This window comes from Lemur catta, chromosome 4, assembly GCF_020740605.2.
Source record: "Lemur catta isolate mLemCat1 chromosome 4, mLemCat1.pri, whole genome shotgun sequence".
NCBI classification, from domain to species: domain Eukaryota; kingdom Metazoa; phylum Chordata; class Mammalia; order Primates; family Lemuridae; genus Lemur; species Lemur catta.
This window is the reverse complement of record NC_059131.1, coordinates 42,321,503-42,345,236: the sequence shown is the minus strand read 5'-3', so window position 1 is coordinate 42,345,236 and position 23,734 is coordinate 42,321,503. Positions and strand designations below refer to the sequence as shown.

General features: G+C 33.3%; 1 protein-coding gene across 9 annotated transcripts in view; it reads left to right on the top strand.

Moving 5' to 3' along the window:
* The window catches only part of CCDC88A (coiled-coil domain containing 88A), a 120,600-nt gene that overhangs the window by 14,682 nt on the left and 82,184 nt on the right, over nucleotides 1–23,734 (top strand). For all 9 annotated transcript variants that reach the window (XM_045549639.1, XM_045549641.1, XM_045549640.1 and 6 more), the window contains exons 3-5: nucleotides 14,654–14,762; nucleotides 19,896–19,965; nucleotides 21,935–21,993. In XM_045549639.1, the coding sequence (XP_045405595.1) occupies nucleotides 14,654–14,762; nucleotides 19,896–19,965; nucleotides 21,935–21,993 (238 nt within the window). The remainder of the gene's footprint in view (nucleotides 1–14,653; nucleotides 14,763–19,895; nucleotides 19,966–21,934; nucleotides 21,994–23,734) is intronic.

Here is a 23,734-nt window from a genome sequence, read left to right as displayed (position 1 = left end):
ATGTTCTATCACAGATGAGTGCTGTCCATTGATTCTATAGACAGTCTTCTTTTATTTGAGTCACTTGTCATGGAGCTGGCCACCATATAAATAAATGTTCTATTTCTTTATGAAGGTGCTGATTAGCATAATATTAAGTCCCCAGATCTTCATACCAAAACAAGAATTGGTTTATCTAATACAGTATTTGTCAAAGTGTGATCAACAGAACCCTGCCACCCTAGAGACTCTTTCAAGGTTGTCAAGTCAGAATTGTTTTCATAATAATACTAAGATGTCATTTGCCTTTTTTGCCTGTGTTGCAAAAACAGTGCCAGTGCCAAAGCAAAGGTGGGTAAAACTGCCGGCACTTTCACATGAATCAAGGAGTTGTGCCAAATTGTACTAGGAGTCATTGTATTGTTCACACTATGCACTTGTAGTAAAAATAAATAATTCCAGTTTCACTTAAAAATGTCCTTGATGAAACAGTAAAAGTTGCTTTATTGAGTCTTGACCCTTGAGTACATGTCTTTTTAAAATTCTTTGGGACAAAATGGGAAGTATGCATAAAACATTTGTTGCATAATGAAGTGTGATGATTATCTCAAGGAAAAGTACTCATGATTTTTTGAGTTGCAAGCTGAAGAAGTTCCTATTTTATGGAACACCAATTTTACTTGAAAGAATGACAGATAAACTGTGTTTGTTCAGGCTTGAGTATTGGGCAGATATTTTCTCAAAAATAAATGAAGCTAGTCTATCACTTCAAGGAAAACAACTGTATTTATTGTCAGTGATAAAATTTGAATTATAGAGAACATGAACTTGGCAGTTTCTCAATATTTAAAGACTTTTCTGATGAAATTGGAGGCGATATTAATGTGGGGTTTATTTGATATTGAATAATAAAATATGCCAACATTTGGAAGATTTCTATAACTCAGAGAACCAGTATTTTCAAAATGACCACTGCGTGATGTTAAATTATGCATATGTAATTAAAATATCTATTCAACATGCCAGATAAACCAATGGATTTTAATGTGAAACAAAGGAAGGAAAGTTTATTGATAATTCCACATTGTAGTGAACCTTTAAGAAATACATTTTACTGAATTTTGATAGTATCAAAGAAAAATATTGATAATTATATGAAAAGGCTCTTAAAAAACTCAAATCAGCAAGAAAAAAACAACCCCATTAAAAAGTGGGCAAAAGACATGAACAGTTTTTCAAAAGAAAATAGACAAAGGGCCAAGAAATGTATGAAAAAATGTTCAACATCACTAATCATCAGGGAAATGCAAACTAAAACCACAATGAGATATCACCTTACTCCTGTTAGAATGGCTTTTATTAAAAAGTCCAAAAACAATAGATGCCGGCACAGATGTAGAGAGAAAGGAATGCTTATACACTGTTGGTGGGACTGCAAATTAGTACAACCCCTATGAAAAACAGTCTTGAGATTTCTCAAAGAACTGAAAGTAGACATACCATTTGATCCAGCAATCCTACTACTGGGTATCTACCCAAAGGAAAAGAAGCCATTTTATCAAAAAGATATCTGTACTCGAATGTTTATTGCAGCACAGTTCACAATGGCAAAGATCTGGAATCAACCCACGTGCCCATCAGTTCATGAGTGGATTAATAAAATGCGGTATGTGTATACCACGGAGTACTACTCAGCCTTAAGAAAGGACGAATTAATGCCTTTTGCAGCAATCTGGAAGGATTGGAGACCCTTATTCTAAGCGAAGTATCTCAAGAATGGAAAAACAAACACCACATGTACTCTCTAGTAAATTGGAACTAACTGATAGGCACACATGTTCACAGAGAGAAGTAAAAGTCATTGAAAATCAGGCAGAGAGGAGAGGGGAGCTGGGGAGGAGCAAAAACCCACCAAAGAGGTACAGTGAACACTATTCTGGTGATGGGCACATTTATAGCCTTGACTCAAGCCATGTAAGAAAAACATTTGTACCTCCTTACTATTTTGAAATAATTAAAAAAAGGGAGGGCTTGGAGACCTCAGGCTTGAATTCCAGAAACGACACTGGGTCTCTCTTCAGAGACGTGTGCTTCCTTTCCCTGCTGCTTTCAAGAGTCCTGGTTTGCTACCCTTTTCCAGTAGGGAGAGGTCTTGGGGTCACAGCCTGCCTTCTTCTCAACCTGCAGGAGTTATGCGATTACCCAAGTCTTCTCTGGAGAACTGGAAAACCCACTCTTTTATATTCAACATTTATACTCCTAGGTTAGTGCATTTTACTGCACTTGAATAATTTATATAACCTTAAACTACAGATGAAAATAATGTACACTGGCAGATCTATTTGGTCATCCAATGTAAAGTTTCCCCGGGCTGTGAAAATCAGGTGCTTATGTGGTTTATTTTGTATGAATAGGTTGTAGTTTGTTTCTGAAACTTAGCTTTTTTAAAAACCTGAGCTTCATCTTTCATCACATTTATATAGGTATAAGTTTAATAAAAACTGTGGTAATATAAATATTTTCTTAAAACAGTATATTTTCTCAAAATATATGTTTTCTTTGATGAAATTTCTGTTGTATTTAACAAAAAAGAGTTTCTGGAATAAATTATGTCTGATCTTTAAAAAAAAAAAAACTCTTCCTTTTTCTAATTGCATATTTGTGTGAAGTCAGATTTTCTTCTTATACTTTAAGCAAAACAATGTATCACAACATACTGAATGCAGAAGCCGGTTTAAGAATCCAACTGTATTCTATTAAGCCAAACACTAAAGAGATTTATAAAGATATAAAAGAATGTCACTCCCCACTAACATTTTTTTCTGTTTTGGAAAAGGTAGTTATTTATCATGAAAATGCTCTTTATGTTAATCTATGAGTTATTTTTAGGTGAATTAATAAATATTTTTAAAAACTCTACATCTTAATATAGTAAATATAGATATAATCCACATAAACAAAAGCTCTTGGGGGGGGTCCACAATCATTTTTAAGAGTAAAAAGTGGTTCTTAAACCAAAACAGCAGAAAACTGCTAGTTTAATATTTGAAGGGCTCATGTCGGCTCATTTTAAGAAATAAAGGGTAGGTCTTCAGCCTTTTATTTGGTTTATATAAAACTGAAGTATAATACTGGATTTTGATTTTTGTGTCCATTTGCAGTTTTTAAATTAAAGCATTACTTCTGTTGATATCAAGAGTATCATGATGCCCTGCTGGTTTAATCTTGGACTAACTAGAAATTATCACAGATCTTTTAGCTTTTGAAGAGGCAACTTAATGTGGCTAGAATTATGAGAATAAAAACAAGGGGGCTGTGTCTGTCATCTCTCCCTATGTGTTAATTATACATCACATATCTCTTTAAGAATGACTATTCAGTCATTGTCAAGATCAAATTAGTTAATATATGTGAAAATATTCTGTAGCTATATAATGCATATTATAATATTAATATATTATATTATAATATTAATGTAATATATGTATAATATGTGTATAATATCACTATATGTAATATTATATTAATATTAGGTTGTATTTGGCTGTCATGCACAGTGGTTGAGTTTGTGAGAAGGGGAGAAATTAAGTTGAAGGGATACTTTTTATTTTTTTTGAGAAGTTTATTTAATATCAAGCAAGTGGAGACTTTGCTTAACACTGTAGACATTTCAAGATGAATTACAAAAAGAACACCACATTATTTGCACTTGTAATTGGCTTCCCTTTTAATGCATATTGTCAAGAGGAAAAAAACACTAGCATATGGCTGAAAGATAAAATAACTAAATTCTATGGAAGTCTTTAAAATGAAAGCTGAAGCTTATGTTATAAAAGAATAGATTAATATATTTAGTAAAATCAAAGTTATTTTTTTCCTTTTGGTGGCCTTGTTTTTTGGGATACTTTTTCTATTTTTTTAAAAGACACACTCATTTCCCTGATTATACTCAAGGCTAAAAGACATTAATTATTTTTCATAAGGCAAATATTCTGGTTTATGCAAATTTAAAGCTAGGTACATAAATCACTTAGTTATTGCAAATGTTCATGCAAATGTTATGTAGTTATATGCTACCATATAAAATTTCTCAAAAATTTTAAAAACCTCTATACAAGTATAATTTTAAATTACAATGGCATGATCAAAAATAGGAGCACATGTAGCAAAAGCACTGATAGTGCTTAACCACCATCAGTTAAGCACCAACAGATGGTCCAGGAAGACACACAACAGGTTTGCAGTCTGGGTAGAAAAGCATAAAGCCATTAAAACTATCAGATTTCTGTTTCTTGTAGATATTAGTCAATGAATAAGTAAAGACATAATCCTTGGTTGTAGAAGCACCAAATCTTAGAGTATTAATGTTGCAAAATTGCTAACTGTAACTTCATTTTTTTCCCCTAATTTAAAAGTTTTTATATATAGTGGTAGATAATACTATTGCCTGTTTATTATTGTAACTGAAATTAATGCAGCTCGTCATAAGTAGGTCATTTATAAATGTGAAATTGCTTGAGGCCCTCTTTTACTGCCATGTTGCGTTTAACTTCTGGTTGGACAGATTTGAGCTATATTGCTAGGTTATTTGCCACTAAAGCATTTTTCATCTTATAAAAGGAGATGGTTAATTTGAGATTGTGTTGTCTTGGAAATAGCTGTGTATTATTGGAAAGGTACTTACATTTCACATGTATATCATTCAATAGCCCATCTTTTATTTTAGAAAAAGGTCTTTCCAAAGATATAGTCTTTTAAAAAAATGGTATGCTTCCAAAGAGTCTAATGAAAACTCATTTATTGTGAATGTCTGTTCCGAATGAATGTTTGTTTAGCATTTTAAGTATTAAACAAAAGTGAAAGGCAGAATATTTAGAAGATTTAATATTACATTTTAGAGAATTGTGGAGTCATACTATGCCCAGTTTGTCTACACGACTGTATTGTGATTTTTATTATATTTAAAAAAAAACCCTAAAATACACACAGGAATGGGAGTGTTTTCTGTGTTTATATTGGATGCATTCTTTTTACAGAAGAAATTTTTAATATTCTTTTATTTTCTTATGGTTTATTCTTAGTCTCACAAATGTCTTATGATTCTGAATCCCTAGCCTTGAATCCTACATATATGTTGTCATTAAATGTGTTTCAGCTAAGTAACAACCTGACGTAATTAATATTTTCCCCTATAAGTAAATAAAACAGGCTTCATAAAGCAACAGATTTTTGTGGATGTCTTTTAAAATCTCTTTAAAAAATGTTTTACAGGGTTAGAAGGATTAGTTAATACCAAAAGATTCACAGTGAAAAACAGCAATCCTCTGCGCACACTCGCGCCCTCTCTCTCTCTCTCTCTCTGTCTCTCTCTCTGTCTCTCTCTCTCTCTCTGTCTCTTTCTCTCTCTCCCTCTCTCTTCACATCTCAGTTCAGTTCTCCAGAGTAAAAACTCTTCAAACTTTTTTTTTTTAAAGCAATGTCTTCTGTTATTTAGCCTCATATATAGTGATAATATGCCTACTCTGGTATTTCTTGATTTATCCCTTTTAGACATTCTCTACTGACTTCCTGATAGTGGTAGATGAGATTTTATCTTTTTTATGCCCCTATTTGTATTTCTTCTTACCATATCTTTCTAATATAGTTACCACAAGTTTAGTTAAATCAGTAATCAATATTTACATTATTACAACTATATAGAGTTTACCGCAAAGCCAGGTATTATTTTTCCTGAATTTACTAATTGTCTTGATTTGCATACTTTTCTGTACATTACCCTTAAATAGTCAACTATTTTTTATAAGGGTAGAGCATAGGACTTTTCTGGCAGTTTCACCTGAGGGCAGTCCCTTTCACATAAAGAGATTACATTCTTGGGGTGAAAGGGCCTGTTTTCTATGATCCTAACATATGTCAGTGTGACCCTTACTCAAATTAGGCATGCATCAAATTGGAAACCTGATCCTAGTAATTGAAAGTTTACTGCTCTCTAGATCCATGCCTAGAGTGCTTATTGGTTATCCTGGCCTGCAGGTACAGAAAGTTGATGGTAATAGACTATGATATAATATCTAATGATTATATTAATAAAGAAACTGGAACCTTTCAGTTCTGTTTGCATACTAAAATAGCTCAAATAGATATGCGATAGATTAGAAACTGAAACTGGAGGCTTGGAGTGCCTAGGTATTTAGCCTGTTCAATGAAAGTACTCCTCTATTCTATTGGCTTTCCTAATGAGTCTACTAGAGCATAGAAATCTCCTCAAATCCCATGGACTCATTTCAAAGATTTGTAGGCACTAAGCAGCACAGATTTATAAAGGATGTAGAAAATTTTCATTCCCCTTTCTAAGATTTCTGTTGAATGTGAGACTAATTTTAGGTGTTGAAGTACTTTTCTCTCAATTTTTTGAAGTACTTTCTCTAGATTATTTAAATTGTGCTTTTCCTTTTTCCTCAGATTTCTAAAATAATTTCATCTGATGTTGTTTGTATATAAAAACTAAACAGTTCCCTCTGTGTATATGCAGAATTGTCTTATTGTTAAAAGCAGTCTTTCTTAAAGGCTAAAAATATAAAACATACTAATAATTTTTTATGAAAAATTCTGAAAAGATTTTGAGCAAACCAAAATTCTAAATTCTGAAAACTTGCTGCTACTTAGAGGAGCTTTATACAAAGGAGACTATAGAACTTCCTGACAAATGAATAAATTTTGAGATATCATCGGGAATGTTGGATATAAGATTAAAAAAAAAACTTTAAAACTTTATTTGAAAAAAATTTCTTTAAAGAAAACAGAAAAACTTGGCAGAACTCTGTGTCAGGGACAAAGATAGTATTTACATTATAAACTTTGTTAAAGGGGACATGAAATCACCACATCTTTATTAGAGTATTATACATTCCAAAGTAAAATCCAAATGATATGTTGTCCTGTAGTGATTATCTTGCCCTATAAATATATATAGTTTATGTACAGTTTCAGTAGTAATATTGAATCTTTTAAAAATACTTATTGTCAGATTTAAGTACTCAGGTTTATAATAATATGTCACTGTAATGAACTGGGGGAAACAAGGAAATGAATCATCTTTAGTTTGATTACTCACTGTGAAAACAATTGGGAATATGTTCAGACAATTCAATAAAACAGTGATATATTGTACCACATGGGTTTTATAGATAACATTGCTGAAACGTTTTTTTTTTTATTACCCTTTTATTTGTTTTCCTGAGTGATCCTATAAGACAAAACACTAAAAGAGAGAGTAAAGGAAAAGAGCTTTAGGATCCTAGGCAAATTTCTAGTTTGGACTTCGATTTTCTGATTTGTGGTGAAACCCAGTATCTCTACAGTATTTTCTAGGTCTAAATGTGGTCATTGTATGAATAGGAGGCAGTCATGGGTGAGAGGTATGTAAGGGGCCTCAAGTATAGCGTAAAGAAAATAGAAATAAGAAGATAGAAGGAGGCCAGAGAGGAAGGATATTTATTGAATGTCTGTGATTGTAAATGCTTGATGTAACTGTAGGTATGCCTAACATTTTTGTTGCTAGGGTTGTTTCTACAATGTTCTCCCAATTACAAGTACACTTTTCTCCACAATGATGGCTTGACTAAACTGGGTTTTTGTATATTAAATACTATGGCCAGTATAGTAAGTACTCCGTGATTATTTCTTTAACTTACTAAAAATGTACCAGCATTGATTACATGAAACAAGGTTTTCCCTTCAGTTCTCTGAGTTTGTAACCTTGACTTCTTGACTGTGCTTGCTGTTTGTCTTTGTCTGCCATGACACATGATCTGACTTCTGCAGTAGATTCTCCTTATTTTTATAAGTAACTAGTTCTGGTTGATGCTTTTACTTGAGAGACTTGCTTTTCCATTTAAACTCTCATTTGCCTGGGGGTGTTCTGATTTTATTATTATCTTGCACTAAGTATAAATCAGTGACAGGTCAGATTTAACCTGCTTTACTAATATTCTCCCCTGTTCTGTGGATCTCAAATTATAGTTTAGGACTGTTACAGGGTTGCGGGGGTTGGAGGAACAAAAAATAAATAAAAATAAAATAAGGACTCTTACTCAACTTGAGACACAAATCTTAGTGGGTAGTACCTATTCCAGGTGAGTCAGGGAGTCTTGCTCTACCAGACTTTAAGATATACAGGACTATAGCAGTTAAGGTGGTGCTGTTGACATAGAAATATACACATAGGCCAGTGAAACATACAGGAGAGCACAGAAACAAGCCAGGCCTGTGCATAAATAGGTACTTTGAATGATGGAAGTCTTATCAATTGGAGAAATGTGAGATTACAATGAATTGTTTGTATAGGTTGTTCATGTGGAAAAAATACATGTTTCATTTATAAAACTAAATTCCAGATGGACTAAAGACCTGAATTTCTGTTTACAACTCACTCTTTTAAATTATTACAATATTGTAATATGTAGGTGAGTACATTATCATCTAGGAAAAGCTTTCTTAAAACAGACAGTGGGCTAGGTGTGGTGGCTCACGCCTGTAATCCTAGCACTTTGGGAGGCAGGGGCAGAAGGATCACTTGAGGATAGGAGTTCAAGACCAGACTGAGCAAGAGTGAGACCCTGTCTCCACAAAAAATAGAAAAATTAGCCAGGCATGGTGACATGTACCCATAGTCCCACCTACTTGGGAGGCTGAGGCAGGAGGATCACTTGAGCCTTGGAGTTGGAGACTGCAGTGAGCTATGATGATGCCACTGCACTTTAGCCTGGGCAACATAATGAGGCCCTGTCTCAAAAACAAACAAACAAACAGATAAAACACAGAAAGCAAAACTTTAAAAGGAAACAAATAAATAATAGGAAACAAACTGGAAAAAAATACCAACAAGAATTTGTAGCCTAAAATCATATAACTAATCAATAAGAAAAACCTAACATCTCAGTAGAAAAATGGATAAAGTTCAAGGCAAATGAATATAGACAGTTGATAGAAGAGGAAATTAAAATGGTCAGTAAACCGGAGAGAGTCTCATGATTACTGTTGTTATCAGGGAGTTCTCAGTTACAACAGAGAAATACAATTATCTGATACTAGTAACAATATAAGTGTTAAAGGGATGTGAGAAAATGGGCTGTTGATGGGAGTATAAATTTGTGCAGCCATTGTGAAGATCTGTTTGGCAGTGTTTATTAAAAATAAAAATTATGTACCTTATGTTCTAGCAATTCTTTTCTTCAGAAAAAAAAACCTTAAACATATGATATTTATGCAAGGAAACACAAAGATGCCCATTGCAGTAATAGTGAAATTTAAGAATAGTCTAAATATCTATTAGTAAGTAGGTGAGTAGAAAACAAGCAGCACACTTGATAGCAACTAAAAGCAATGAATTGGAGCTATATGAATTAATATGGATGGATCTCAGGAAATGTGATGAATGAAAAAGCATGTAAAACTTTATAATATTTATGCATATTATAAGAGGGCATTATGTAGGAAGAAGGTGGTGGTCAAGGGAAATTTTGGTTTTATCTGTAATGTTCTAATTATTTTAAGAGGAAAGTATATTCAAATATTACTGAAATAATTAATTTTTAAGTTCAAAGGGAAAAGTACTAGAAGGAAACATGGTAAAATGTTAACAGTGGTTAATTATGAGTGATAATGTAGGTGATTGTTACTTCATTGTACATTTCTGTGTGGTATTTTACTATTTTTTTTGGTCTGTTTTTAAGCTAAGAAATGCTCTTTTCTCTTTCCTTTTCCTTCCCCTGTTTTTTCTTTTCTTTCCCCTTTCTTTCCTGAATAGTTTGTCCTTTTAAACCCATAGAGTAGTGCAGAACAAAGTAGGCTTTTGTGCTGAGGGGAGGTAGGGCATGGGCCAGAGTGGGATATTGGAGGATGTCCACATGGATCTATACAGCATAGGGTGTTGGAGCCCAAGCAGGGTGAACAGAGGGTGACATGCAAAAGGGGAGTGTACCATGACTAGTCTGGGGAATTAGCCTCTGCTGGTGTGCAGACTATCCATTCGTAGGGTATTGAAGCCTGATTGGATGGAGGGCATCCATAAGGAGAGGCAGCCTGGTGTGGGTTGTGGAAATCCAAATTGGTTTAGAAGGGTATCCAGGTTGATAGCCCCAGTGTGGGGGATCAGAGCCCAGGATATTCATGTGGGGATGTGGGGTGGTCAGATAGAGAGTATCAGAACCTGAGCTAGGTTAAGGGAATGTCATGAATGAGGGGCTGCCTGGTGTGCAAAGTCAGAGCATGAGTGGGGTGAGGAGGATATCCTGGACAGGGATGGCCTGGTGTGGGGTGTCAGAGATGAAAGAGGAGGGCTTCCACACGGAGCGAGAGATTGGTTAGGGTGTAACAGTGATATTAAATTGGTTACACATAGGTGATTGATCAAATAATTAAACATATTAGAGGTAATGGGAGCAAGGTTTCTCAATGTCAGAGAAAAGAGTTATAGATTCGGAAGGGAAGAAAACGAAAATGAATAGTGTGGTTAGATTGGAATTGGAAGTATTAATATGAATTTATGGTTTCAATAGGATATATAAATATTTCCCTAGATATCCACTAAAAGGGCCTGGGAACAGCAACACCTCAATAACAGCACACCTGTGGTCTTGATCTTGGCTTCAAAATACCATTCTCTACTAAAACGGAAAAAATGGCTTATTCAAGGTTGGAGTAAGGAAAGTAAAAGATGGGCCCAGAACATTTTGTGTCAGAAAGCAAGAAAATACTTAAAGAATTACAGGTCAGATCAAAAGGACACGAAACCAGCTTGAGGGAGCTCCCAGTAGCCATGTCTAGGACACATCGAATATCAAAATAATTATAGAAATAGATTATAACCCATTGAATATAATTGGGAACCATGAGTCCATACTAATATAAATAGATAAATAAATAAATAGAATACTTGATGAAGAACAAATTATTAACATAGTTTCAAAGTGCATCTTCACAAAATAATAATTACAAAAGGGAAGTAGCAACTATCATGGCAAACACGGCAGATACCACTTAATTCGAGTGATAAAAGCAAATATTATCAGTAATGGTACAGATTGCAACCACATACCATCTCTTAGGATGCATTGAAAAGAACACAGCATCTCTTCTGTGTATTTCCTGTCAAAGATGCATAACCTGAACCTAATTATGAGTGAGACACAGTCTAATCAAACAAACCTAATTGAAAGGCATTCTATGAAATAAATGTCCTATAGCCTTCTAAAGTGTCTTCTAGTTCATGTGTGCTTCAAGGAAAGACTGGGAAACTGTTCCAGGCTGAAAGAGACTAAAAAGTGCAATTCAGTCTACTGAATGCCAAGTGTGATTCTGAACTGGATCTATTTCCTATAAAGGATATCCATTCATTATTGGGACAAGTAGGGAAACTTGAATGGGTTCTTAAGATTGAACTATATAATAACAGTCATGTATCATCATTAATTTCCTGATTTGGGTAGTAATCTGTGTTTGTAGAAAGTGAACACTAAAATATTCAGGGATTATTGGGTTCAGGTCAGCAATTCTCAAGTGTTTCAGAAAAAGATTACTGTTTATGCAACATTTCTGTAAGTTTAATATTGCCCCATCGATCATTTAGTCTCTGTTCATTCATTTAAGCTTTTCTCTCTTTTTCTCTCCCTGCCCCCCTGCTTCTTTGGATTTTTTATTATTGTGTGTTAAAGTTCACTAATCTTTTGTTACACAGTTTCTAATCTGCTGTTAAGCTCATGCAGTGAGTTGTTCATTTCAGACATTGTATTTTGTAGCTTTGGAAGTTTCTTTTGGGTTTCTTTTTTTTAATAGTTTCCATTTCTCTCCACTTAATGTTCATGTTTTTCTTTAAATCCTTTAGTATGTTTATAATAGCTCTTTTAAAGTCCTTGTCTGCTATTTCCATGATCTCTTTCATTTCTGGGTCTGTTTCTATTGACTGTTTCCATTTTCCTTCTTGGTTATGGATCACATTTTTCTGCTCTTTTGTATGTCTGTTAGTTTTTTTATTGTAATTATTACATTTTGGAAGTGTTTGGATCTTGTCCTTTAAAGAGTGAGGAATTTTGTTTTGGTAGATTGTCAAGTTATTTGCAATCAGCTTGATCCTTTCAAGGCTTGTGTTTAAGTGTTGTTAGGGAGGTTCTTGAATAGCTCTTTACTCAACTGCTAATTTAGTTCTGTTTCTAACACATGACTCTCCTGAGGCCTCTACTGAATGCTCTGGATGTTCATTGAGGTCTCTTCTTCACTCTGGCTAGTCAGAAGTCAAATTTCTCTCCGCACCTCGTGAGCTTTAAGAATTGTTTAACTTACAGCTTTCCTGTATTTGTTCTCTGCTTAGCCTTGTGAAGTTTTAGGGTCTATATGCACAACTCAGTATTTAGCCAAAATCTTACAGGCAGATTTTGGAGTTCTTTGTTAGTGTAGCTCCTTTCTCTCTGCTATTCTTTCTGGCAGTGTCACTCAGTTCATTGTCCTTGAACTGAACTTCTTTGTTTGCTAAAGTTCATTGAGACTTGGGCTCCCCTCTCCCCTATACCTCATTCTGGATAATGTCTCACTAGAGAGAGCCTAGCTAGGGATTATAGCCTTGCATTACCTGCCGTCTAAAGTCTGAAAACAACTTTTTTTATGTTTTATCTAGTTTTCTAGTTCTTTATGGCAAGAGGGCAATTTTACCCACCTTTTTCCTTCTTGTAATAGCTACCTATTCCTTCCTATTTTAGCTAGTTTGGTTGTATTATTTTCTTACCTAGTACATTGAGCAATCTCAGTGTAGGTGGTTGAACTCATCCAAGGTCAGATATTGGCAGTGTGGGTGTGGTCAGAGGACAAAAGGATCAAGAAATTGGGAGTGCTGGAAAGGGAATAGTTGAAGTAAAGAGTGGTTCTCAGAATGTGGTCTGAGGATCCTTTTTGAAGGTCCATAGTATATTACCACTGCTGACTACATGTGTGAGGCTGAAATTTCTTCATAAACTTGAACCAAAATAATAAAAACATTAGATTAAATGCAGAAGCAAAGATGAGAATTAGTCTGTTTTTTAAAAATTAAACCAGACATTAAAGAGATTTGTTATAAAAATAGTAAAACAGGGCCGGGCGCGGTGGCTCACGCCTGTAATCCTAGCACTCTGGGAGGCCGAGGCGGGTGGATCGCTCGAGGTCAGGAATTCGAGACCAGCCTGAGCAAGAGTGAGACCCCCGTCTCTACTAAAAATAGAAAGAAATTATCTGGCCAACTAAAATATATATAGAAAAAATTAGCCGGGCATGGTGGCGCATGCCTGTAGTCCCAGCTACTCGGAAGGCTGAGGCAGTAGGATTGCTTAAGCCCAGAAGTTTGAGGTTGCTGTGAGCTAGGCTGACGCCATGGCACTCACTCTAGCCTGGGCAACAAAGTGACACTCTGTCTCAAAAAAAAAAAAAAAAAAAGTAAAATAAAAATAGTAAAATAGTACCACCCACTCTTCTTACTAAATTTTTTTGTTTGGGACTTGATAGCATGTAATGAGTTTATTATTTTTTTAAGTGAGTTAATAAATAACTTTGAAATTTTCTGTCTTAATTTCTGATATTTAACAATATAGACCACAAAACCTAAAATTGTGTGGAGTCATCAGTTAAGATTATGTAGAGATCTCAAGACCTAAAAGTTTGAGAATTGCTGAAGTAAAGCACCATAGAGTCTACACAGTCTAGGGAAGGATCTTAAGGCAATGGACTGCATAAAAAGGGGGCATATAAGGAATGAGAGGTCTATTCAGTTAGTATTTTCTGTTGGATAGATGTCAATTTCTTGACTTCTCTGCATCCTTATGTGGACGGAGATGGTGCCTGTATCTCAATTCTGTAATCACAGGATAATACTCTGTCCCAGCAACTGTTTAGGTTTCTGCTTTTTCTGATATTTCGGACTCAGCTGTTGCACAGGGTATCCTGATTTATTATCTGCCATTGCACTTGGCAGTGTCTTTCTCCAGCCTGGCCTCTTTGCCCTAATGAGGAACTAGCTTATAACTGCTTGTGTTCTGGCCTCAACTTAACCTTCTGTTCTGGTGCAACCACTTTTACTTGAATTTCCCATTCTTAACCATGGCTTGACTATTTTTCTTTCCTTTTTGCTACTGCAGAATCATTCAGCCATTGCTTTCATTGAATCTACAGAGTTTACCCACGATAAAAGTATTAACCTGTGTCATCCACTGTTTTCTTTAATTTCTCTGGAACATTGCCTGCTCACGTATAATCCCCATTACCAACTGAGGAAAAATAACATTTATTGGTTACTAGCCCATATTTTAAATGGATTTATTTTGGGTGATGGAAGTATATATTCAAAGGAAATAACAGGTTATTCATCCTAGGAATGTGGAGTGGTAAAATGAGAATGAAGGGCAACATTGATTTGATTTAGATTTCAAATTTATTTTGCTACTCCTTTAGGAATATCAGATGCATTTATATTAATTAGAAGCACCAAATTAATGTCAAAGTAATCATTCGTCCCTTTAGATCATCTCTATTAATGATAAATACACAATTTATTTAAATAAAAAATGTATTATATGATTAGTTTTAGTCATCCATTGGTTTATAGTTGTGTTTCAATGTAATTTTACTTTAAATTTTTTAAAATTTTTTGCAGTAATCCTAAAACGGAGAGTCAGAGAGTAAATAAAAAAGTAAACAATGATGCTTCACTGAGAATTCATAATCTATCCATTTTGGTGAAACAGATAAAATTTTATTACCAGGTAAGTGATCTTTTTTTAATCTGATATTTTAATACCTACTTACATTTTTGTGTAACTTAGTATCAATCGTCTAACAAATATGAAATAGTATATGCCAGGTCCCGGTCTATTTGCTGGAGACAGAGTAGTAAATAAAATATCTCTTATGAATATTAAAGATACAAGCAAGCACATCATAATTATCTGATATTACAAATGATTACTGTATTTAACCTATTTTTAAAAACAATTGCTAGTTTCTTGAGAATTTGCATAGTGTAATAGTTTGTTGTTAGCCTACTTGAATTATGCCTTTGAAAAGTATACTTTTATTGCCTTTTTAAAAAAACCCAAGTGGTATGCATATTTCAGTTTTTAAACATGAACATTCTTAAGGCTATCAGTGTACCTCTAAGAATTGCTGTAGCTATACTGTACAAATTTTGGTATGATATATTTTTAAGTATGTTTATTTCTATGCACTTTCTAATTTCCACTATGATTTATTTCTGAGTTATTCAGAAGTGTGCTATTAAATTTCCAAACATAATTTTCAAGTAATATTTTTTGGTTTTCATTTTTGGTAAAAGAGTGTGGTTTATATAATACTGATTCTTTGATATTTGTTAATAATTACTTAGCTTGGCCTAATATGTTGTTAGTTTTCATTAAAGTTCCATGTGCACTTGAAAAAGATATGTATTCTCCAATTATTTGGGTGCAGAGTTAGAGCAGTCTTGATGTTAATTGTATTGTTCAAATCTTTTGCGGCTTTATTAATTTGTCTCTTGAGCTGTCAGTTATTGAGAAAGATGAGTTGAAATATCCCATTATGATGATGGATTTATCAGGTTTTCCTTTATACACTTTGAAGCTATGGATGTAAATAAATTTAGAATTGTTAAATCTTTCTGAAGAATTCGATCATTTATCAGCAATTGTTTATATATTTTTTCTTTGCACTGGTTTAATATTTTTCACTATTTCTGTTTTCTCGAAGGCCACTGTCAAAATTATGCTTTTCATATTTAATGTAGTAAAGGGTGAAATTAATCAGTATCTTTACTGTTTTATGGAATAGTACTATGACCTGAGAATGCTTTTAATTTTTTCCAATGTATTTTAGAATTCTTTGAACCCATATTTAGTACTAAAGAAATGTGCAGTTTTAGTAACGACACATTTGCTCAATGTGGTGATTCAGGAAATGGAAATGAAGTCTGACCTTTGCCAGAAATGTTAAGCTTCTTACTGTGAAGAATTATTGATAATTTATAGGAAGGAGAGCCTAGTTTAAATTATCTTTGTATAGTAACTAAATAATATTTAATCTGGTTTATAGTTGAAATAGTCCTTCTTATGATGCATTAGCACCATGAACTTTAATTCACAAAAACTTGTAACATACGGTCATACATAGCCTAATGATGAGGATACATTCTGAGAAATGCATCAGTAGGTGATTTCGTCATTTGAACATCGTAAGAGTATACTTACACAAACCTAGATGATGTAGCCTACCACACACCTAGGCTATATGGCATAGCCTATTGCTCCTAGGCTACAAACCTGTACAGCATGTTACTGTACTGAATACTGTAGGCAGTGTAACACAATGGTATTTGTATATCTAAACATATTTAAACATAGAAAAGGTACAGTAAAAATATTATAATCTTTTGTGACAACTGTTGTATATGCAGTTCGTCATTGAGTGTAATGTCATTACTGCAGTGCGTGACTATGTATCAATAAAAAAGAGTTTTAGATGGTCATCTAAAGTAAACAATATGGTTAATTACCATTTTTTAATAGAAAAGGTACATAGTGGCAATGAAATTCCTTGTAATGCTTTTTAGGGCACCTCTGCTTATTATTTTCCTGTTAACATAATTTCTGCTAGTTCTTTCTTTTTTCTTTTTCTAATGATTATACTTCTCCAAATCTTTCTGGACTGTCTTCATACCAGAAGAGAATTTCCACCTGTTCTGTGAACCTTTGCTTTAATGGCCTTAAAAACACTTAAATTGTCTATATTTGAATATTTGACATATCTTTAAAAAATATCAAATCTTCTCCTCATCTCCATCTCTCATTTTGTGCTTTATTTTTATCCTTAGCAATTACCAGCAAAAACATTTTATTGTCTTTCTCCTCCTCCTAAAATATAAATTCAATGACAGCAAGGATTTTTGTTTGTTCACTGCTGTATTTCCAGTGTCTAAACTAGAACAATGTCTGACAAATAACAGATCCTCAATAAATATTTGTAGAATGAATGACCCAATTTTCTCCAAATTTTTTCGTATTTCATTTGTATTGCTAAAATTCTTTCTTTCCCCTGCATTTTTAAAATAGGTTTTTTATGACTTGAGTAAGAAACTGAAGTGGCTTTACTAGTTCATGTACATATATGATCAAATCACACTTGACCTATCAATTAATCTGTTTCTCCTACTTAGTAAAGTCATATTTATCTTGGGCTCATTTATATATTCTTTTTCCATTTCCTTAATACCTTAATGATGAGTATCTGTAGAGCTAGGTGAAATCTCAGGCATCTGTGGATGATATAATAAAGCATTAACAATAGACGTCAGTATTTGAGCCTCTGCTCTTTTTCATGTCTTGTATATTTTTAAATATTACTTGTAAGATTGGAATAGGGATATAAAAGGAATTTTCACAAAAATATAGGTAGAATCCTCAGAAGAACCCATAGGGAAACAAAATAGAGATTTTAGAATAATTTGCTTTTTAAAGATTTGTATAATTTTTAGCTGCATTATTACCTAATATTAGTACTTTCATTTACAACTTAAAATTAATACTTGATAATAAAGTAAATTTTTCCCATTAACTCTAATGTTTAGTAGCCATCATCGTTTTTAAAATTTTATACTTTTTTTTTACTTCTTACCCTCCCCCCAAAAAGGCGCACATATAGTAAGTTATGGAGCTGAAATTTAAGTCTGGGGTGTTCTGACTCCACTCTACCAGAGTACACTATACTGGGCATTTAGAGTCTATTATACTAGAGTAAGTTTTTAGATGACATGGAGGTAAGTTTGAGTTTAGCAATTTGCATCATCCAAATATAATCAAACATCATAGTGTAAAGGTCAAACTGTATTAACACATGAAGTTGTTGATGTTACCATATGGTGAAAGGGTGTATGAGATTGCTTTTATCTTTATGGGAAAACTGAGTTAATGAGAGAGCATGGGGAAACAGATTAGGTAGAACGTGCAGAACCAGCTGAGGAAGAAAGTGCAGGAAAAAGGTAATGGATCACATTGAAGATTACTATCCGCTTGGACAGTTTTGCTTACAACAGTGTACCAACATAGTATTACATGGTAAATCAATAAAATTAATTATCTTAGAAATATAAGTTGATGTTTCTAGTTGGTCCATCAATTTTGACTCATGTTACTCAAAAATAAATGGTGCAGATGAGTTTTATCTTTTATCTGTGAAGTTTTTAAATTGAGATAAAGCTTATTTCTAATAATTGAGAGTATCTGTTAGCATTTAAAACTGCTTTTTATGAAGGTGAATTTCAAAGGTTTTTTTGTTCTGACTTAGGTTATTGCCACGAAGTAGATACAGATAAAACAGGGGTTATTTTTTAATACATCTCTCTTATTTATGATTTCTTTTAAATATCTACAATGATAGTCCTCATAATTTTGCTTCAAGGCAAAGAAACTAAAAATTAGAATGAATTAGAAATTTATTCCTTTAAATCCATTTAGCTGTTACGTATATAGCTATAGCAATTCTCTCTTGAAATAACTTTCTTTTAACTGGAAAATTTAGTAAATACCCAAACTCAATTATCATTCCTTAGAGCAAATGATTTTAGCAATTTTGACACATATTCTTAATATCCTTAATACTATTTATCTAACATGATACACATATTGAGTATGGACTGTAAATGCATTCATGTTTTTGGTAAGAGTTTTTTTTTTAAAGGCTAATAAATACAATGCTGAGGAAAAGTTTTTTGAAACTCTGTAATATATATCTATAAGGAATTATAGATAAAAGATTATTTCTAATTAGCATTTGGTGTCATGCCACCCACTGACCATGGGCAAATGCTTTAGTGGATCCAGAATTACACATCTTTCAAAAGCAGTACAAGTTAACTTTTTATAGTTACTTTTCATGGTTATTTGCTTCCTCATTATAGTATTAAGTTAAATAAAGGATTCAAAAAGACTTGAATACTTTCAAAAACTTATTCCTCAGTAATGAGTTATATCTGAACATGTAGTCAAAGCCAATTTGTCAGAAAACTGTCATAGTTATTTCTATAATCTTGGAAAGATTCAGCAGTATCACATGGCACCCATCCGTGCTGTAGTCTAATTCGTCCCAGACCCTTTGCATATATCATCAGTGTCAGTGGGTTGTAATGGCAGACATGATGTGTTCCTTCATTTCTTCAAGGAAAAGGTGGTATAAACAAAAGTTGTACACTTGATGTATTACCTAAAATGAATAACTTGAAAGCATTCAATTCTTTCTGAATGATCTTGTACTATCAGCATATACATATATTCTTGTCACTAAAGTTTAACAGAAGTCAAAGGAAGTTAAACATCTGTTGTACATATAGGAGAGAAATAATGATACTGAGAAAGAACCCACTTTCAGGAAATGATTATAAGATAGGATTTTGAATAAAGTTATTAGCTTTCTTTTTAAAATTTTTGTTTTTTGCTTTATCCATGTTGAGGAAGCTTTCTTAATTTTAATATCAGTTGACATTTTTAGTACCCTCAGAGAAATAACAAAAAAGAACAAAAAGATGCCCATGCTCAATCTTTTATTGAGGAATGTTGCTTAACTTTCTCTCACCTAAAACCTCAGATTTCCAAATGATAAACATTAAACCAATTGAGTTGTATACTTTTATTTTGTAGACTTTTGATACATTAACTTAAATCTATCTGGTATCATTATTTTAGTTATTTAAGTCATTAATTTAAAGTTAGAAACAATTGAAGCCCTTATATATCTTTCATTTTCTTTAGTTGTAGCATACCAGCAGAAAAGTGTACAAATCATAAGTTATAGTTTGATGAGTAATTACCTAGTCAGCATTACCCATATAACAATTATTGGATATCTTTTTATAGGAGACTTTGCAGCAATTGATCATGATGTCACTGCCAAATGTCTTAATCATTGGCAAAAATCCCTTCTCTGGTAAGTATTAAAATTAACAATGTGATAAAAGGTCTTATCTTTGTTCAGTACTATAGTGCTTACCAAGAACTTGCTTGTTTATATTAACTCACTAGGTTTTTCACATCTCTGTAGAAGTTGGAAGCGATGTTCCATTTTATGGAGAGAAAACAAGCTTAGAATATTTATAAGTTGTGGGTGAAAACAGACATAAATTTTATATTAAGTCCAGTGTTTTTCCTACTGTATCAAACTGATACTTTTCTGAGATGATTTTTAGTGTCTCATTATAAACAAGTAAAGAAGATGATGGTAGTTTTAAGTTTGAAGAAATATAACCTTAGAAAAAATACAATTTTGAAATAATTTTCAGGTTTCTATTTATGTATCTACTATCTACCATTGCCAGAGTTGTTTGAATCTTAGCTTTTACTGATATGTTTAATTTATGCTAAACTACTTCTGATCATTTAAATTATTTTCTTCAAAATTTTCTGCCCTTTATTGCATTTTAAGTGTGATATTTCAGAGTTTTAATTTTTAAACAGTTGCGGAAATTAGCAGCTACGTAATAGTTTCAACAATGGACTTATCCTTACAGGCCATATGTTAACCAAATTAAATATATCTTCTCCAACCCTCACACCTTCTCAGTCAAAACAAACAAAAATAAAACCAAAATCAAAACTAAAATCAAACAACTATTTTTATAAAGGAAACTAATAATTAAAATGGGTGAATTAGGAGTTTGGATAGTCTTTAGAGATACCCTGGGATGTTTGATTATACAGATAAAAAAAATGAAGAAAATTTTGCATGGAGGATGGAATTATTTTCAATTCTACATGTAGTTAGTAAGTACCTACCAAGTTAGGGACCAGGAATATAAAGAGATAGTCCATGTTCTGGAGAATCTTGTGGTTTGGTAAGAGATACACAGATTACTAGGAAATTATTCATTAGTAATAATTAGTGTGAAACAGTGATGTACAAAATGTTAAGCCATATAAAATATTGAGCAATTATTCTTAAAATTAGCATATTAATGAAGTTTGGGGACCATTGGTGATTGGCTCGGGAAAGACTACACAGAGATGTTAAGAGCTGTGCCTAGGATTGTGATTAGTAAGTAGTTCTCTAGGGAATGAGGAGATATGAGAAGAAAAGACAGGCATAGGGAATAGCAGCAGTGAAGTCAGGGGAGTGTGTACATATGTATATTTGGGAAGAAAGGTGATGAACATGGCTCAGTATAGCTAGAAAGTAGGCTGTTTCTAGGAGGAAATGTCTGAAAAGATTTGGACTTTATCATAGACAGGCTTGTTTGATGGTGAAAATCTGGCCCAAAGAAGTAATTTTTTTTTTTTTTACCAGCTGAATATTTTAAGAAAATCTTAATTGAATGCTGTTAGGGAATATTCTCTTCAGTTCTGTTACAGATCGTTAACTTCTATCTAGCTTGTTATGTACATTTATTTTAACAACCTCACAGTAACACATTTAAGATTCTGATTCTCATGAACTTACACAGTGGAAAACCATTTAAATTTTATAGGTAAAGGAATCATAAGATCTGTGTTTTAGTAAGAAAACACTAATAGGCCTAAGAGGAGCCAGACCTATTAGGAGCCATTTTGGCTGCCTTTGTGGCATGCCCCTATATCAGCATAATTTGGTAGGTTCTTGATTTGGTAGGCTGGTGTAGTATAAGCATTTATGGAAAAGGAATGGATTCATAGTTAGCATTCTTATTGCACAGAGCCTTGAAGCCTATTTATCTATCCTGCAGCCCTTCAAAATTGCAGTCCTTGCCCACTTCTTCTTCTGTTACCATGTCGTACACACAGAGCTTTTTAAAATTCTCCATTGTATTTGCTTATAGACCAAATCAAATTATTGTGAACATTACCTCCAAAAGTGATTCTTCTAATATAAGAGAAAGAATTGCAATAGAATAAGAAGTTGTACTTAGTAATTGTTTTTGTTTCAGAACAAGGCACAGAAGAAGTTAAAAAGCTGCTTTTACTTTTACTGGGTTGTGCAGTTCAAGTAAGTTAAAATATTTCTTCATATTTTCATTTTAACAACCTCTTTATGTTTTTTTCAGATTCTAGTTCTGAAAGACTTAAGGGTGGACCATTGGTTTTTGAAATTTGTATTAGAAAATTTTAAATAACTGTGTAACCTCCTAAGGAGATTATCTTGAAATTATCTTGAGATTACCTTTTCTATTTCAAACTTTGGGTATATTATAGTTATATCATTTCTAATTTTTAATTATTCTTATTCTGAGGCTTCTAATGACCCCAGGTTTTTCACATTTCCTCAGAAGTACCCTTAAACACTCCTCCCAAAATATCCTTATGATTTATGTTTGTATGTGTGTTATGTTTTAGGAGAAGGGAAGGGGGATTAACACTAAAAAAAACCCTGCCTCCTTTTTAATGTTGTATGTTTTAATGTTATATGTACACCATGGAGTACTAGTCAGCCATAAAAAAGTTGAATTAATAATACCTTAGCAACAATCTGGATGGAACTGCAGACCATTCTCCTAAGTGAAGTATTGTAAGAATGGAAAAACAAACACCACATGTACTCACTATTAAATAGGAACTAACTGATGAGCATGCAAGTGCACAGAGGGAAGTAAAACTCAGTGGAAAGAAACCAACCTAATGGGTGCTATCCAACACTATTTGGGTGACAGGCACACCTATAGCAGCACTCAAAACATTACAAAAATAATTCATGTAACCTAAAACATTTGTACTCCCTTAATATTCTGAAATTAAAAAAAAAAAAAAAAGGGCAGGACTAGGCATAGTGTGGCTCACACCTATAATCCCAGCACTTTTGGAGGTCGAGGCAGGGAATTGCTTGAGGCCAGGAGTTCAAGACCAGCCTGGCCAACGTAGCAACATAGACAACATAGCAAGCCCATCTCTACAAAAAAAATTTTTAAAAATTAGCCAGTGTGGTGGTGTGCACTTGTAGTAGTACCAGCTACCTGGGACGCTGAGGCAAGAGGATTGCTTGAGCCCAGGAGTTCAAGGTTATAGTGAGCTATGATCATGCCACTACACTCTAGCCTGGGCGACAGAGGAAGACTCTGTCTCTGAAAAAAAAGAGGAGCGAGGTAGAATTTATGAAAAATGTTTTAGGAGTCTGGGTTATTATTATATTGCTCTTTGATCAATGACTATAATTAATAATAATAGAAGCTGTGATTTATTGAATGCTTACTTTGTGTCAGATATTATACCTTATGTAGGTTTTCTCATAATGTCTTTTTTTAGGTAAGGAGATTGGTGTTTAGATAGGGTGATAGTTAAGTTATTTTCCAAATTAGGGACTTGGGAAAGTCAAAGAAGGTGCTATTGATAATTATAGTAGAACTGCATGTATAAACTGGGATAGTCCCAGGCAAACCAGGATGGTCACTCTAAATTTAGGTCATATTGCTACTAGAGCAAAGAACTGAGATTCACCTCTGGTTTTTTTATCTTTTTATTTTTATTTTTTAAGACTAGTCAAGTGCAGTAGTGAGAAGGGGGGAAAGAATAGGGCAAGGATTTCCATCTGTAACTGACTGAGCAATCAGTTGAGATAACTTCAACTATGGTTTGACTTCAAAACCTATAATACTATGTTGATTTCTCATTTAATCAGCCATTGTTCCAATGAGTCATTACAATGCTGCTTTAAATTGTCTTTCTTCTTTGTGAAAGGTTATTTGTAAACAAATAAATAATGTGACCACTGGTAATTTTTTACATACATATATCAG